The following is a 17,151-nucleotide window of genomic DNA, read 5'->3' as shown; positions in this document are numbered from 1 at the left end:
CATAGCAACGCCTCTCTGCACTCCCGTCCTGACCTCCGACTTTTCAGCCTTTTTTTGTAGCTGGATATGATTTGACGCATTAACAAACACACATGAGGACAGAATGAGCTGCAGCTGCATTTCTATAGAGATGAAATGGTTAAATTAGCGTTTGATTTCCCTGATTCAGCGCTTTGTTCTGGGTTACGGCGCTCGCTCTGTCGCTCACTCGCTCTATTGTCTGAACTGGACTTAAGACACATTGAAGACTATCGTTTGACATTGCAGCGGGTACCCCCCATGTACCCCCCCATGTATTGGTGTTTCAGGCTCTAACTGGACTGGTTGACTCGTCTTGCGCGGCCTTGTCAGTGTGGTGCGTCTCAATACCTCTCTGAACAGCGCTCCGTAGAAGGTGACTGTGTAGAAACAGTCCACGGTCCTCATGGAGATGTCCAGGTCCATGAGCAGCCTCTTCTGCTCCTGCGTGTTCACCGTGGCCCGGATCCGCTGAGGGACGACCACAGAAAAGCACAACATGAACGGCAGAACGGTCGAGGTCTTTCTCTTTGAACACACGGAGTCAGTATTTCTGATGCAACTTCAATACGGCCTTAGCGCGCCCTCCCACTGTGCCTCCGTCCCGTGCCCCGTGCTTTAGGGTCCTTGTCCCCCCTCCAGGCCCGTTTGTCCTCACACTACCTGGGCCTCGGAGAATGCTTCTTGCTGCCTATACGCCATCACGCCGTAACACGTCACACGCATCGATGACGTCATTGTGATGTAACATTAAAACAGAAGACGACGGACTCTGAGCTCAAAGTGGTAATCGGAGCTCCAAAATGCTCGCAGCAGGATCACGTGAATAATTCTAGGTCAGGGGTGGGCAAATCCCGTCCTGGAGAGCCACTGTCCTGCATGTTTTAGGTTCCTCCCTACCCTAACACACCTGAGTCCAACACACCTGAGTCTAACACACCTGAGTCCAACACACCTGAGTCTGACAATAATCAAACTGTGACGAGCTTCAGCTGCTTGATAACGAGCACAGCATCAGACTCAGGAGAGAAACCTGAAACATGCAGGACAGTGGCTCTGTTCTAGGTGAATAAAACTCTTCTTTTTTTCATTGGTTGTTGCGTTAAATCTTACCCAGATACAGTGGTGCTATTTTCTATTGTGTAGCCCCTGTCTATTTTTTGGGATTTGCTGGTAAGTGGCAGCTCGACTGAGCTCCAGAGGAGACGCCCTTGATTCCTGCCGGTTCCATAGTGAGAGTCGTATAGTCAGCTTAGTGTTAAATGTTTTTCTGCGTGAGAAACACAACGTCTGCGTCTACAGAGACCCAAAGGAGTGACTGCACCACTTGACAGCTCTGTGACGGTGATTGACCGTATGACCGTACAAGTCTGATCGCTCTGGTCACCGCAACGTGACGCCAGGGTGCATTTTTCCAACGTTGCGCTGCATTTTTTTCCAGCTAACAATCCTGTTTGTTTGCGTGTGTTTGAGACGAAAAAGAGAAAACATCAGTCCATCGTTATCCACTTTCCCCCACTCAACATGTGCCACTGTTCCAGCACCTTCAGTGTGAAAGCCTGAGGGGCGGTGGACGGACTCACCTTCACAGCCATGATGAGTCCACTGGGCACGTGCCTCATCTTGTCCACCACGCCGTACGCTCCCCGGCCGAGCTCGCAGATCTGCTCCAGGTCATCTGCCTTCACCACGAAGTTCTGCTCCGGACACAACGAGAGAACAACGCCACAGGTCAACAGTGCTGACAGAGACTGCACGCAGGAAGAGCGCGGAGGATAAACCCGAGGAAACAGCTGCAGGGATCTCTCCTCTGTGTCTAAGAGCGCCCTCCCACTGTGCCTCCGTCCCGTGCCCCGTGCTTTAGGGTCCTTGTCCCCCCCTCCAGGCCCGTTTGTACTCACACTACCTGGGCCTCGGAGAATGCTTCTTGCTGCCTATACGTCATCACGCCGTAACACGTCACACGCATTGATGACGTCATGGCGATGCGTGGCTTTGTTTCCAGATCTTTCCGTAGACCTCGGAGTTTTTGTGCGTCTTGTCGACTGTTTTTGAATCTTTTCATCGACCAAATCTGCAGTAAACACTCCACCTCCGCATCACACCAACGTGAACCTTTCACCGCCATTGTTTGAAATGTCCGCGCATGGTCCCTCCTTCTTTTTTCTACGTCCCAACAGGCGCACAGGAAATGACCTCAGAACCGCCGTAGGCCTCGTACTCGTACACATGCGCACGCTCGTGCTCGTACACGTGCAAACGTGCTTTACTAAAGCCCACCTCTCCCAAACGGGCCGTGGACGGCAAGCGTGGCGCTCCTAGACGTGGTACGGTTGCACTCACACTGGTCAAAGGAACCAGACTTTAGCCGTGGAACCTGTTTGGGCACGGTACGGAGACACAGTGTGAGTGCGACCTAAGGATTCACACCAGCTAGAAAATGCAAAGTGTGACCCAGTGATGGTGAGCGTTGTTGTCTAGCTCTGCAGCTGTGTCTTTAGCCGTGAAGCGTGCTTGGGCACGGTACGGAGGCACAGTGGGAGTGCGCCCTTAAAGAACCTGCAGAGCTCCAGCACCATGAAAAAAAAAGGTCCTAACGCCTAAACACAGTCTCCTTCACAGTGTAGTAAGTAGCCAAACTGCGCGTCTTTGACGTTATTGAAGTGAACAGAGGAAATGTGTCTCTTTGGCGTGCGGCCGGCTCGAGCACAGAACAAACAGACACGGATGCCGACCGGAAAGTTCCACTGATTTGAAGAGTTGAAGTGAATCTTTTTACGGCCTGACGGGCGATAAAAGGCATTCCAGCCTCCCCACGATCAGAAGATTTCAACTGGGCCCTAATGTCCACCGGGGCGTTCTTTACAGCTGACACTAAGGAGCCGACGTCCGCGGAGCAGAAACACACCAGAGTCAACAGGGAGGAGTTACGCAAGAGTCCGCGGGGACATGAAGTGAATGAGGAGGGGTGCAGAGAAAATTACCTTCTCTCCGATGGTCACGCACGCTTTGGAATCCAAGTCTCTTGGGGGTCTGAAACACACACACACACACACACACACACGCGCACACACACACACAGTGAGTCAATGTAATAAATAAAATAATACCAATAAAAATATAAAAAGAGAACATTTAAAAATATATTTAATCGCTGTTAGATTTCCATTGCACATGTTCAGAATTCAGTCTACAGAGGTACACACACACACACACACACACACACACACACACACACACACACACACACACACACACACACACACACACACACACACACACACACACACACACACACACACACACACACACACACACACACACACACACACACACACACACACACACACACACACACACACACACACACACACACACACACACACACGGTTGTAAACATGATGGAGAGTCTTACACTGCGGCGGGAGGAGGCTGCTCAAACGCCTCCTTGGGGAGCTTGAGCACCGGCTTCCTCTTACCTGGAAACACAGGAAACACAGAAGAGCGTTAGAAGAGAGAAGACGGCGAGGACGGGCCGACGGACACTTGACAGACCGAGCACAGACTCAGAATCAGTGTTCCTGCGTAATGAAGCATGAGGATGTCGCGGTCACGTTGACCTGTGGGATGTGAAATGTCATCACCTCATCATGCGTCCTGTGAGGTCACAGTGACTTCACCGACGTTCTTGAGCCGATATTTGGAGCTGATACGACTTTTACTGACTACCGACTGTGGATCAGTGGGTCGTCCTCCATTCAAGAGATCGGCGGTTTGATCCCCTCCTCCCCCATTCCACATGTCGAAGTGTCCTTGGGCAAGACACTGAACCCCGAATTGCCCCTTGTGCTGCGCATGGGTGTGTGAATGTGTGTGAATGGTCAGATTAGATGGTCTGTAGATGTCCACTGCCATCAGTGTGAATGTGACAAACACTGTGAAAGCACCTTGAGTCGTCAGAAGACTAGAAAGGCGCTTTATAAGTACAAGTCCAGTTACCGTTTTACTTTTGCTCCCTCAATTTACATAAAAATGACATTTATTGAACTTTAAAAAGGAGTCTCCAGCAACACGGAGCTGCCTGTGGACGCTGTGTCTGTGAATATAATATAATATAATAAATATATCTTATAATAATGCCGGGAATAAACGGCAAGCGTTACCTTACATGTTTAAGGTGTTAGGTCATGTTCGGTGAACGCAGCAGCAGCACGCATCGGCCGATACGACACGCCTACAAAACGCAAATAACAGCCAATAACCTCGGCCAGTCCGTCACAACTGGACACTCGAGAGAAAGAAAAGTCCGATCAAACTCTCTCTACGTCGTCCTCAGACGCCAACCATCCTTAAGGAACCACTAGAGCGAATCGAGTGACTGCACGTATCTGCAGATTCACGACGACGCTCTGCTCTGCTCTTCAAAACTCCCACCGATGCAAAATGACTCAAACGTCCTGCAGACAGCGAACGCCTCCCCTGTGTCACATCCAGGCTGCACTCGTCTGAATCTCCTGCTCACACAGCAACAGCAGCAGCGACCCGAAGCTCCGTCTCATCATCGACACTTACGGTTGGATGCAGTGAGTGACTCCAAATCCTGAGAGACTGAAACAGGCGCTGAGAGCGAGAAGAAGAGGAGGAGGAGGAAGAGGAGGAAGAGGAGGAGGAGGAAGAGGAAGAGGAGGAGGTGGAGGAAGAGGAGGAGGAGGAAGAGGAGGAGGAGATGGAGGAGGAGGTGGAGGTCTGGCAGCTCAGGTGTGCTCGCTGCATCTGGAGGTGCTGCACTGACTTTAATGGGCGCGTTAACAGGGCGTCACAGGTTCTAAGGGTGTGACTCTGCGTGTGTGTGTGTGTGTGTGTGTGTGTGTGTGTGTGTGTGTGTGTGTGTGTGTGTGTGTGTGTGTGTGTGTGTGTGTGTGTGTGTGTGCGTGTGTGTGTGTGTGCGTGTGTGTGTGTGTGTGTGTGTGTGTGCGTGTGCCTTGTTTCCAGACAGCATCTGGCGCAAACCTCCTCAAACTGGGTTCAGTTGCTATAAGCCAGTCCGCGTTTGTGGCGGCGGTAAACACACACCGAGATGTGTGTTCTGACGCCGTGGGGGAGGGGCGGCCGTGACGCACAAAGTAATCTTTAAGGTGACACTTAAGAGCGCCGCGCTCCCTGTGCGCCGCCCGCTGACGTCACAACGTGCTATTAAAAGTAAAAGTGAAGGTGTGTCGGCTTCAAAAGGCTCCAGAGGAATAACTGGAATTTCTCACATTGCCGTCCCGTCTGTGAGAAAACGCAAACACATGTAGCTGAGGACACACACACATGCACACAAACATGCACACACACGCACACACACGCACTCGTATGTGTCCTGGTTTGTTCAAACAGAGCAGGGTGTGACACCGCTGTGCTATGCGGCCCTCCACCGGCGGCCTCTTGCAGCCGGCCTCCTGGTCTCCACTTTCCAAAGCAGCTTTGTTGCAGTAAAATGTCAGCGTGAGCCCCTCCTCCACGCATTCACACACACACACACACACATACATACACACACACACACACACACACACACACACACACACACAACAATGGGAACTGGAAACCAACTCTCTGCAAACAGCAAACTCTCACACAGACAGAGCCAGAGAGCACCTGCACACACCCCTCTGTGTGTGTGTGTGTGTGTGTGTGTGTGTGTGTGTGTGTGTGTGTGTGTTACTGGGGTTCTCATCTGCCTCTATAGACTTTGTGTTTGCACGCACTTTCATACTCCACGACTACAATGTGACGATTATTGATGATTATAGTGAATCTGACAGGAGTGTAAATGTAAACAGCATGTTCTGTTTCATATTACGATGATATTAAATGCAGCATTTTCAGATGAAGACGTGACGGACATGAAGATATGATTCAGGCTTCAGGAGCATGTTAAAGGCTTCTTGGTGCCGTTCAACCTGGACCCTGGCTCTCTACCTATTTGCGCACACACACACACACACACACACACACACAGGCTGCAGCGCTCTGGCTCGATACTGGACCAACTCAGACACATTTAAGAGCAGGAAATCGTTCGGGAAACACCAAAAACCAACAGTTTGGAGCAACACACACTTTCAAACATGATGGACGACACCACAGCGCCGAGCAGGGAGGCTGTGCACGGTCAAACACTGCACGGTGACACACCTCACTGACACAGCATGTGAACCCAACCATTAGTGGAATATTCACTTGCATTAGCCACGTCTGCAGCCGAGTAGGAATAGAAACAAACACAGTGAGCGTCTCCTTTCCACCAGACTGTCCTTGACCCGACAACTTTCACTTTCACTTCAGTGTCGCACAAACAGTGTTCATGTGGCCTCACAAGTGTGTTAACAAAGTGTGTTAGCGAAGCAGAAAAGCACTGAATGACATGACCCAGCATATTAATATAAAGGTAGAAACACAGTATTAAGGATATCTGCTGAAACATGGGCGCGAATGGATGAATCAGGGTTTAAAGTATCGAGGGAAATGCAGACTCAGCAAAAAAATGGCACGGGTGGGACTGAGGAACTCTGACTTGTGACGCTTTCCGTGGTTCCTTCGTTCATATGTTGCATTCACGCCCCGTGATCGACACGAGGAGAACAATAAATCAGTCCATAAGTACTTTTTTATTGCGTGAACTCAACGCAGGACTTTCTCAGATGATTGACTTCAAACAGTGTTGGGAAACAAAAGCTGCACTGTGCGATTACAAATGCATCCGCAGCATCCTTTTCCTCCGCCTCACAGCCGTCAGTGCGCTCCGAGAGGAAGGGGACACATTTATGCTCCAGACCTCAGCACGCACATTAACATGCACGATGCTTCTTTAAGTCCACTTAAGTATACGGACGGGCGAGACGCGACGCGAATAACTGGCTGCTGCAGGCTCCGGTCTGCGTGTGGAACGCAGTAAGTGATGCTGCTGCGGTGGTGAGGCAGCAGAAACGCATGCAAATCAGCGGCTCATGTGCACGAACACGTCTGGAGTGAGAGGAAGGCTGCAGGGGAAGAGCTGCTGCTGACCGAGAACAGAGAGAGGAGGAGGAGGAGGTGGGGGGGGGGGTGGTGGAGGGGGAGGTGGAGGAGGAGGTGGTGGACGAGGAGGTGGAGGAGAAGGTGGTGGACGAGGAGGAGGAGGACGAGGAAGAAGTGGAGGAGGACGAGGAAGAGGACGAGGTGGAGGGGGAGGAAGAGGAAGATGAAGAGGAGGAGGGGGTGGAGGAGGACGAGGATGAGGACGAGGAGGAGGACGAGGAGGTGGAGGAGTGGGGTGGTGGAGGAGGAGGAAGAGGAGGAGGACGAGGATGAGGTGGTGGAGGAGGTGGAGGAGGAGGAGGACGAGGTGGAGGAGGCGGGGAAGACCCAGGACCAGGTGGAGAGATTAGATCTCCACACTGGCCTGGGAACGCCTCAGGATCCCCCAGTTAGAGCTGGTTAATGTGGCCCGGGAAAGGGAAGTTTGGGGTCCCCTGCTAAAGCTGCTGCCCCCACGACCCGACCCCGGATAAGAGGCTGAAGATGAGATGAGATCTTATCTATGACTCTACCTAAAACTGCACATTTTCTAATTCAAAAGTCAAATATTTCCCTCTGACAAACAGGGAAATGTTAAACTCCAGTGAAGTAGCAGCAGCTCCGGCTCTGCTGTACTTAGTTACTTTGCCCCGAGCTGACGCGGAAACACAGTGAGCCATCTATAAATATCCCATTTCACATGTTCTCCAGATTCGGTTGCATAACTCAAATACACCATTCCTCCCTTTATTCTTGCTGAGCTCAGCATCAGACTCTGGTACTGTGGCAGGCAGTGAGTGTTAATTAAAAGCAGCAGCAGCAGCGGCAGCAGAGGCACGCGGGCACGTCGGTCCCGGTGATTTGCAGCACATGAGCTCAAGTATTCAGTGAAATGCCAGAGCGAGGCCTCAGGAGACGTGTGTACGCTCCCACTTTCTGAACAAAAATGCTGACAGGGAGGTTTGCAGGGGAGTGTGCAGAAACAGAAACATGCATGCAGAAAGACTGTGTCTGTGTGTGTGTGTGTGTGTGTGTGTGTGTGTGTGTGTGTGTGTGTGTGTGTGTGTGTGTGTGTGAGGGGAGAGAACGGCCGGACGGCGTGATAATGAGCCCTGGATCACGGGGAAACACGGCGCCCGCTGCTAACCCGCACATGCACTCGGGCTGGAATTCCAACAATCCCAAACGTTCCTCAATGGAATTCCACGGAGCCGGAGGACGGCGGATCAATCGCAGACGGCGGGAGGCGGCGACACGAGGAAGGACAGAAAAAGAAAGGGCAGAGGGAGGGAGGGGGTCTGAAAATAACTCCAGTCCCCCTCCGACAGTTGTGAGACACTCTACACTTCCAAAGATGGCAGCTCCTCTAGGTTACAGCTGTTGGAAGCTCCTTTGGGAATCACGCCGTCACCGGCTCGCGCTATACTTCCTGCGCACTTGACTGATACTCGCAGGAAGCGTGAGGGTGTCGGGGTATCAGCTTCAGGTGGCCTCGGAGCAAGAATGCCGCCTGCACAGCCACAGAGTCCAGGACGCCGGGACAAACGGCCACGATGGCACGGACACGGCGCGTACAGAGAGACCTGAATAAAGTGGTGGAAGAATTTCCCCCGCGCTGATTCAGGGGGGCTCAAAAGCGCGGTGTGTAGGTTGATGCACTTAATGCAGAACCGTCAGCAGCAACAGGCGCTGAGGTTGGCTCAACACGCAGGTCGGCGTGCAGGTCAGTCTCACTATGATGAGAGCGAATGAACTGGAGGAGATGGAAGACCCGTCGGCACGTTCCTGTGCAGCTACAGAGAGGGAGGGCGGTGTGTAAGAGGAGCGCGGTGTGTCGCCGTTGTCTGTGAACGCTCCACCTTCTGTGAAGAAGATGAGTACGAGCCGATCAGAGGCAGAGTTGGGCGGGTCTTGATTAAGGTAGAAGGGGAAAAAGAAACGTCCAACCAAAGCTTCATGACGCAAAATGAAGTATTTCCTTTATTTCCAATAGTCCAATGAGTCCAATAGATGCCACTCACTGAACGCATCACCAGTCCTTGAGCCATCTAGTAGCTTCATCCATTCATTCATCTTCAGCCTCTTGTCCCTGCTGGGGTCGTGGGGGGCTGGAGCTGATCACAGCTGACATCGGGCGTGAGGCGGGGTCCACCCTGGACAGGACGCCAGTCTATCACAGGACACATAGAGACGAACAGAGACAGACAACCATTCACACCTACGGGTGATTTAGAGTCATCAATGAACCCAACACCTGCACGTCTTTGGACTGTGGGAGGAAACCGGAGAACCCGGAGAAAACCCACGCAGACACGGGGACAACATGCAAACTCCACACAGAAGGGCCCCAGCCGGGATTAGAACCAGAAACCCTCTTGTTAGGCGACAGTGCTAACCACCACAGCACCGTGTCGCCATCTAGTAGCTTCATGAAGCTTCTCCAGGAAAAAGACCAATGGCTGTGAAACAGCTCAGTTGGCATGCGGATGACAAAGTGCTGCACAAGTTTCTTGCACACTTGTTGCCACAGGTCAAGCCGCCGCGGGCCGCTGGTGCCACCTGTGCCCAAGGTCTCTGACACAGGGCCGTGATGTGAATGCATCATGAAGTTATGAGCCAGTCTTCTAATTCTTTTTCATATTTGTTACAGTGAAACAAGGGTGAGAAGTTCAGCATCCGTGAGGAACTCGGAGTAGAGCCGCTGCTCCTTTGTGTTGAAAGGAGCCAGTTGAGGTGGTTCAGGATCATCTGGTAAGGATGAACCCTGGGCGCCTCCCTAGGGAGGTGTTCCAGGCACGTCCAGCTGGGAGGAGGCCTCGGGGAAGACCCAGGACCAGGTGGAGAGATTAGATCTCCACACTGGCCTGGGAACGCCTCAGGATCCCCCAGTTAGAGCTGGTTAATGTGGCCCGGGAAAGGGAAGTTTGGGGTCCCCTGCTAAAGCTGCTGCCCCCGCGACCCGACCCCGGATAAGAGGCTGAAGATGAGATGAGATGAGATGAGATGAGATGTTACGGTGAAACATGACCGCAGAGGATGTTAATGGTGGTGTGAACGTTACACATTTCTGCTCAGATATCGTTGCAAATGTCCTGACCGAAAAACAACAGCGGTGGATACGATGGAGGACGAAGGATGAGAGAGAAATACTCATAACGTGGGCGACACAGAGCGTTCAGTGACCTCCAGGTTCACTGCAGAAAAGAAATCATTAATCAGCTCCATGTCCTGTGTTTCTCTCCACGGCCTTGAGCGTGTTCAGTTCATCCTCCATATTAAAACAGATCAGATTATAATAAATGTATCTTATTATCAGTAAAAAGTAAATAAATACCAGTAAATGGATCTGACGGCTGAAGGCTGAGACACCGTCATGGACAGACTACATGATGCACAACGTTCATGTATAAGAGGATCCACCAGTGAGGAACTGACTTCACCGTTTCTCACACTGGTAAAACCGAGTCCCTGACGTCAGGTTCAATGACACGCTCTGCGTTCACGCGGCTGTGTGACGTACGTCTGGGGAGACACGGGAGACACCCAGTGTTGCACAAACACAGACGTGTGCATCTGCTATTCATGCCTCCGCCTGTTTTTGGACCATATCTGCTTCCATAGGTGAAGGCAACAGAGTTCACCCATCAGCTGATCGTTAAGGGGGGACACTACAGGTGAAGTTAATAACGTTTAAACTCACAGATAGCACCAGGAAACTTCCCAAGTTAACCACTGACATTAAGACGAATGCATTTTCTATTACAAGTTTTCTGAAATGTTGTTTTAAATTATGCAAATGAGGCATTATCTAATGCTAACTTTTGGTCAATTAAGGAGAAATGTACAGACACAAACTACAACGGCGTATAAGGGCCAAGCACATACCGCTGATTTACACACACACACACGCACACGCACACGCACACTGCACGTGTACGAGCACGGGGCCTACGGCGGTTCTGAGGTCATTTCCTGTGCGCCTGTTGGGACGTAGAAAAAAGAAGGAGGGACCATGCGCGGACATTTCAAACAATGGCGGTGAAAGGTTCACGTTGGTGTGATGCGGAGGTGGAGTGTTTACTGCAGATTTGGTCGATGAAAAGATTCAAAAACAGTCGACAAGACGCACAAAAACTCAGAGGTCTACGGAAAGATCTGGAAACAAAGCCACGCATCGCCATGACGTCATCAATGCGTGTGACGTGTTACGGCGTGATGACGTATAGGCAGCAAGAAGCATTCTCCGAGGCCCAGGTAGTGTGAGTACAAACGGGCCTGGAGGGGGGGACAAGGACCCTAAAGCACGGGGCACGGGACGGAGGCACAGTGGGAGGGCGCCCTAATACGCCGTCGTACAAACAGATAAAGACAGCATAATATTCAGGTGTGCAAATCCTCTTCAGTTGCTAGGAGCACGATTAAACTCTTCCAACATATTTAAGTTGACTCTTTCTTAACACACGTTTTAAAAAGTCACACGAGCCAATTAACAGGGATTCTTTTTCTGTCCAATCACGGCTGAGGTGTTAACTGGAGCTGGTGATGAGCTGTTTGATTCAACACAGGCACACAGGTGTCAGAGCCGCTGCCTGTCGGGTAACGTCAGCGTGAAGAGAACCTGCAGGCCGCTCTCACACAGCTACAACCGCTTCAAACCTGGAGCCAGAGCAAACAGCAGCCCCTTTCCTAAATCACCACCCACATGTGGAGGGAAATGTTTGGCAGCGACTGAGTAAGGAAAGGAGAGGAAGGAATGCATCACGCAGTTAAACCGAGCGGATCGGCGTCTCGATCCGCCTGCAATAAATTATGATATTTACATGACCCAGTATCCTGCAGTGCAAGGCCGTGCTGAGGTACAACACCCTCTCCCTCCTCTCCCTCACCCCTCAGCCCCTGTCAGCGGTGAGATCTGGAAGCCTGCCGCCTCCAGGTCGATCAGGATTTATGTGTCACATCTCACGGTTGCATCATATGCCCCTGCATGCATGAACGCCTGAGCCCAAGCTGAAATAAACAGGAACTGTCCTAAATATTGTCGCTGGCTCTCGTCCTTAGAGAAGCTGCTGCAGCCTGAACGCACACACGCTCGCTCAGTCGACACCCCTCCGAACAATTCGACTGTTATTGCAGCAGAAGAGAAACGGCACTATAGGTCTGGAACCGCTCCAACAAACAGCCCGTCCAAACAGCAAATTTAGTATCTGTGCAGCTGAAAGCGCAGCCCCCCATTTGCATGACAAACGGGACGTTTGTGCAGGGACGCGAGGGCCCGGTCGAGGCTGCGGGGGGACACGAGCCGGGAGGACCATGGGCCGGCTGAGCACACTAACGCACTCAGCACAGCGCACAATGGTGGGGGCAGAGAGTGACGGGGCAGCGCTCAGCGAGGACACACAGGACCTAACATGCATCTGAGCCCAGTGATGTGAGAAGAAAGGAGAGCAGGGTGAAGGAAGGGTCTCGGTCCAGCGCGGTCTGGCGTCAGTTCAATAACACACGAGGGCACGATGCTTGTTTTAGCTTCGCAGATTTGTACTCATTTCCTCCAGTGGTTGGAAGTTATACAACACCTCGTTGTTGCACGGCTGCGAGGAACAGTTTGTTTCTGTTTTTGGTAGCAACCAGAGTGTGTTCGTGCAGCAAGGACTGAAACCTGTGCAGGGTTATCAGGGTTATAATGTGTTATCCAAGTTATCTAAATCTGTTTTCTGTGATCAGGTCATTCAAAGCTTCATCGCATCATTTTGCCACATTTAGGCTCCATCCACGAGACTACGTTTTGGTTCTAAAACAGCGTTAAAAACTAAAATGACAAGTGTGTGCCTCGCGTGACGTTAGCTCGCCACGCGGCAAAGGCGCCATGATGGAACAAAAACTGACTTCAGTGCTACTGCGGAGTTAAGGATTTATCTGCAGTTTGAATTCATTCAGTTTAATTCTGTGTTATTTCACTAATTCAGCCCAATAACTTAGTGTAAAAGTCAAATATATGGAATTTACAATCATACCAAACTGAAAAACATTAAATCTATTATCACATCAGCAGCAGACTCACAAACGACAAGCTGGGACTGAGGAATGAACCACCGGACGTGTTTGTTGTCGTCTTGCAGTCGCCTGTAATTAACCCCACCTGTGCGTATTGTTCCTGAAATTGCCTGAATGCACGAAGAAGAGGAGCTGTGTGGCCGTTAGGACGGGACACCGACACATTCCCCTGTGTGTTTGTCGGGTCGGTGTTCACTTTTCATTTATTCTAGCTGCAGAATAAGAAATCCTTAGAAGAGAATGCCTTTAATTACATGGAAGGACGAGTGCAGCTCAGTGCTGTGCGCCCCTATACAGTAACGTGGGTTGGGTCCAGAGCGGTCCACTGACTGGTTCTGCTGCCAACATTAGCTGCTCCGTTTTTAAGACTAAAACACGTTTCACTTTCTCACTACATTAAGGGCGCACTCCCTCTGTCCATCCGTACCGCGCCCAAACAGGTTTTGCAGCTAAGGGCGCACTCACACTGTCCTTCTGGCCGGGGCCAAAACCGTTTTTTCAGCTAAAGCCTAGTACCTTTAAGCAGTGTGAGTGCACCCGCTCCGCGCATAACTGCAGCCAGAGGGCCGTCCACTGCCCGCTTGAAAGAGGTGGGCTTTAGCGGAGCCGTTTGCACATGTACGAGCACGAGCGTGCGCACGTGTACGAGCACGAGCACGAGCACGAGCCCTACGGCAGTAGCGTTATGTCCGCCTGTTCAGACATAGAAAAAAGAAGGAGGGACCATGCGCGGACATTTTACAACAACAACAATGGCGGTGAAAGGTTCACGTTGGTGTGATGCGGAGGTGGAGTGTTTACTGCAGATTTGGTCGATGAAAAGATTCAAAAACAGTCGACAAGACGCACAAAAACTCCGAGGTCTGTGGAAAGATTTGTAAACAAAGCCACACACACGCGATCAGCGCATGTGACGTGTTACGGCGTGATGGCGTATGGACAGCAAGAAGCATTTGCCGGCCCTGGCAGTTTGAGTACAAACGGGGCTGGGGCGCGGGGGGTCGGGGCGTGGCGGTGGGACAAGTACCCTAAAGCCCTGGTCGCGGTACGGAAGGACAGTGTGAGTACGCCCTAAGTCTAGTTCCTTTGACCAGTGTGAGTGCAACCGTACCGCGCCTACGGTCCGTTTGGGAGAGGTGGGCTTTTGTAAAGCACGTTTGCACATGTGCTGTGGACGGTCCGACTAAACCAGACTAATGTTGTACTGTTACAACCCCATGTGAAGGGGCCCTGAGTCATATCTGTCAATCCACATTGAAAACACATAGAAACGCACTATATTTGCCGTCATATTGGTAAAAGGGAAGTTTTCCTCTCTGAAATCAGTCTTGAAATTCGGTCGGGCTCTGATATCAATAAAGGTAAAGGCGATGTTAAGCTTTAAAATGACAGGGCTCTGTTTCCTCAAAAAATGAACTCTCTGCACTTTGAGCCTCGACTCTCCTGCCGAAAATGTTCACGATGCAAAATTTGAAAACTCGTCTGTGTGTGTGGACGAGCCCTAAATAAAGAGAAACACGGACAACGGGCCGTGTGCAATGCTCACGCACCGGCTCCCTCTAGAACATGGGTGTCAAAGTCAAGGCCCGAGGGCCAGATCCGGCCCGTGAATGAACTATCTCGGCCCCCGGGATGATGTTTGATTAGTATTAGAACCGGCCCGCACGCCACAGCCGCCTGCTGGTGTTTGACACGCACCAAAACTACATTACCCACAATGCAACGGTAGCCCACGAACTCACTGCAAAAATGTTTTCATTGGAAATCACTGACAGAGCCAAACAAAAATCTTGGATTATTCATTTAATTGTGTAATAAAATACGGTTCACTGTGTTAGGTCTTGGTTCAACAGCTTATATACAATAATTTTAATATGTTTTAATAAATATTGAACCAGTCCGGCCCTCGGCTTGTAGCAAATTAGGTTTTTTGGCCCTCTGATGTGTTTGACTTTGACGTTCCTGCTCTAGACCCGTGCTGCCTACTAGTTAAAAAATGGCATCCAGGAAAACTCTAGTGTCAGTCAAAGAAAAGTCAAATTGGAGTCCTGTCCTAGTCTCGCCTTCATAAAACAAACAATTAATGCCTTTTAAAATAGTTATTTCTCAGTAATAGACCATTTGTTGCAGCTCTTATTCATGATTAGTGTGAACTTTACGGAGGATCAGTCTTTTACACGGCTGCAGCACGACCATCGCTGCGGCCTGCGCGTCCTTTGGTTCTGGTTTTTCACACTACGACACTTCTGTGTGTGTGTGTGTGTGTGTGTGTGTGTGTGTGTGTGTGTGTGTGCAACATCAATGAATGACGGAAATCTACTTCTGCTCTCAGGAAAGTCCCAAACCGACTCATTCATCGACAACAGCAAAATAAACGCGTGTGCATTATTCATCATGATGAACCTGCTGCAACAAGACGGTTCCTCTGTGTAGGCGGGAGGACGATGCAACAGTGTGAGGCTCTGACCATCGGGCGCTCTCTCTCCTACCTGTTTGTCTCTGTGTGGGTGTGTGTGTGTGTGTGTGTGTGTGTGTGTGTGTGTGTCCTGCCTGTTGTGTAATGAACCAGCCTCACTTTGGACTTCTTGGAAAACACGGTGCAGGGAGGAAAAAGCGCCTGTGCTGCTTTCACTGCAGCTGTTTTTCTCCAAACTGACTCAGCGATGGGCTTTAAAGCCGTGTGTGTGTGTGCAGGACGTGGGTCCACAGCTCCTGCTGCTGCTGCTGCTGCTGCTGCTGCTGCTGCTGCTGCTGCTGCTGCACACGGTGATAAAGTCGGGGTCAAAGTGTGAAACGCATGCTTTCGTGTGCACGCTGAGGGGTGGGGGGGCTGAACATCAGTGCACAGCACCCAGGGGTTTGACATGTATCCAGCTGCATGGACAGAAGCAGCAGCAGCAGCTGACAGAATGGGACTAAAGAAGCCCCTGTTCTTGAACGCACCACCGCTGCAACAGCTCACAACACATCCTATTCTTAGATTTCCATTTTCTGTCCCATAAGCACAAACAAATTAGCACCCAGCCAGTAAACAGCCAGAGCTGACCCCCTGACAGCTGCGGGGCAGGCTGTCACGTCATACATGCATGCACCCCCCCCCCTCCCTAAACCACGCACATTCGCACGCATATTTAACTTATGCAATGTGCACGAGCCGTGCATCAACTCGTGCAGAGTTCTCCCCCTAAAGAGTTGCAGTGTCCGTGTGAGAGGCGCGCTCCCCGTCCCCGCCTGCTAATCACGTCAACATGAGCGCGCGCACACACACACACACACACACACACACACACACATACACACACATACACACACACAGCATCGTCTTACCAGGAACTGTGCAGAGGGGAAGATGTGAAACAGGAAACGCAACTGACCCCCGTAAACCGTCGAACTTTCAACATGCACCTGGCCGTGCACGAGCTGCAGCGGTGCGTGTCGCAGCCCGTGCAGCAGTGATTGCACGGCGGCGGGTTTGCACACACGCACACACACACACACACACACACACGGGCTCGGTGTTCTTACCTCCCTTCGGCTGAGACATTTCCCCTCTGCTTTGATGAGGGGGAGGGGAAGCACAAAAGACTTTGCCTTCTCTCTCACTCCCTCCCTCCATCGCCCTCGCGCCGGAGCTTCAGCGGCTGCCTCGCGTTTGCAACAAAGATGCAAAATACGAGGCTCGATCTTCATGCACTTGGAGCCTTTTTGCGTCCGAGGCGTGCGCGTCCGTGCGTGCGGCGGCGGTGCGCTTGCACGAGCCGCGGGGGCGTCGGGAAAAGCGCGATTTTCTTGCAAACTGCACTGCAAAGGATCCTCCGCAGCACTTACATGATGGGCCGGGGCTGGCAGCTGAGAGCTCCTAACTTGGATCAGTGTGAGCCCCTGCGAGGGATCGCTCTTCCTGCTTGGAGCGCAAAGGATGATGGGAGATGTAGTGTGCAGCGGGCTTATTGACATGTCGTGTGTGTTGTGCGCTGTTTATAATCAGCGACATTGGAAATTGAGAGTAAACTGTTTTTACTTTAAACAAATGAAATGAGT

At 51.3% G+C, this 17,151-nt stretch overlaps 1 protein-coding gene across 2 annotated transcripts in view; it reads right to left on the bottom strand.

Moving 5' to 3' along the window:
* Positions 1-16,963, bottom strand: part of map2k6 (mitogen-activated protein kinase kinase 6) — a 29,511-nt gene extending 12,548 nt beyond the window's left edge. The window contains exons 1-5 of one of the 2 annotated variants that reach the window (XM_083932913.1): positions 16,636-16,963; positions 3,434-3,497; positions 3,003-3,051; positions 1,602-1,715; positions 370-489 (exon numbers count right to left, since the gene is read on the bottom strand). In XM_083932913.1, coding sequence (XP_083789039.1) covers positions 370-489; positions 1,602-1,715; positions 3,003-3,051; positions 3,434-3,497; positions 16,636-16,726 — 438 coding nt within the window. In that variant the 5' untranslated portion in view covers positions 16,727-16,963. Of the gene's footprint in view, positions 1-369; positions 490-1,601; positions 1,716-3,002; positions 3,052-3,433; positions 3,498-16,437; positions 16,533-16,635 lie in introns of those variants that run through there. The other variant, XM_083932914.1, reaches the window with a different exon arrangement.
* Between the last annotated feature and the right edge of the window lie 188 nt (positions 16,964-17,151).

Source organism: Echiichthys vipera, assembly GCF_963691815.1.
Source record: "Echiichthys vipera genome assembly, chromosome: 18".
Classification (NCBI taxonomy): domain Eukaryota; kingdom Metazoa; phylum Chordata; class Actinopteri; order Perciformes; family Trachinidae; genus Echiichthys; species Echiichthys vipera.
Note: the sequence above shows the minus strand (reverse complement) of the source record. Positions and strands in the feature narration are given on the sequence as shown.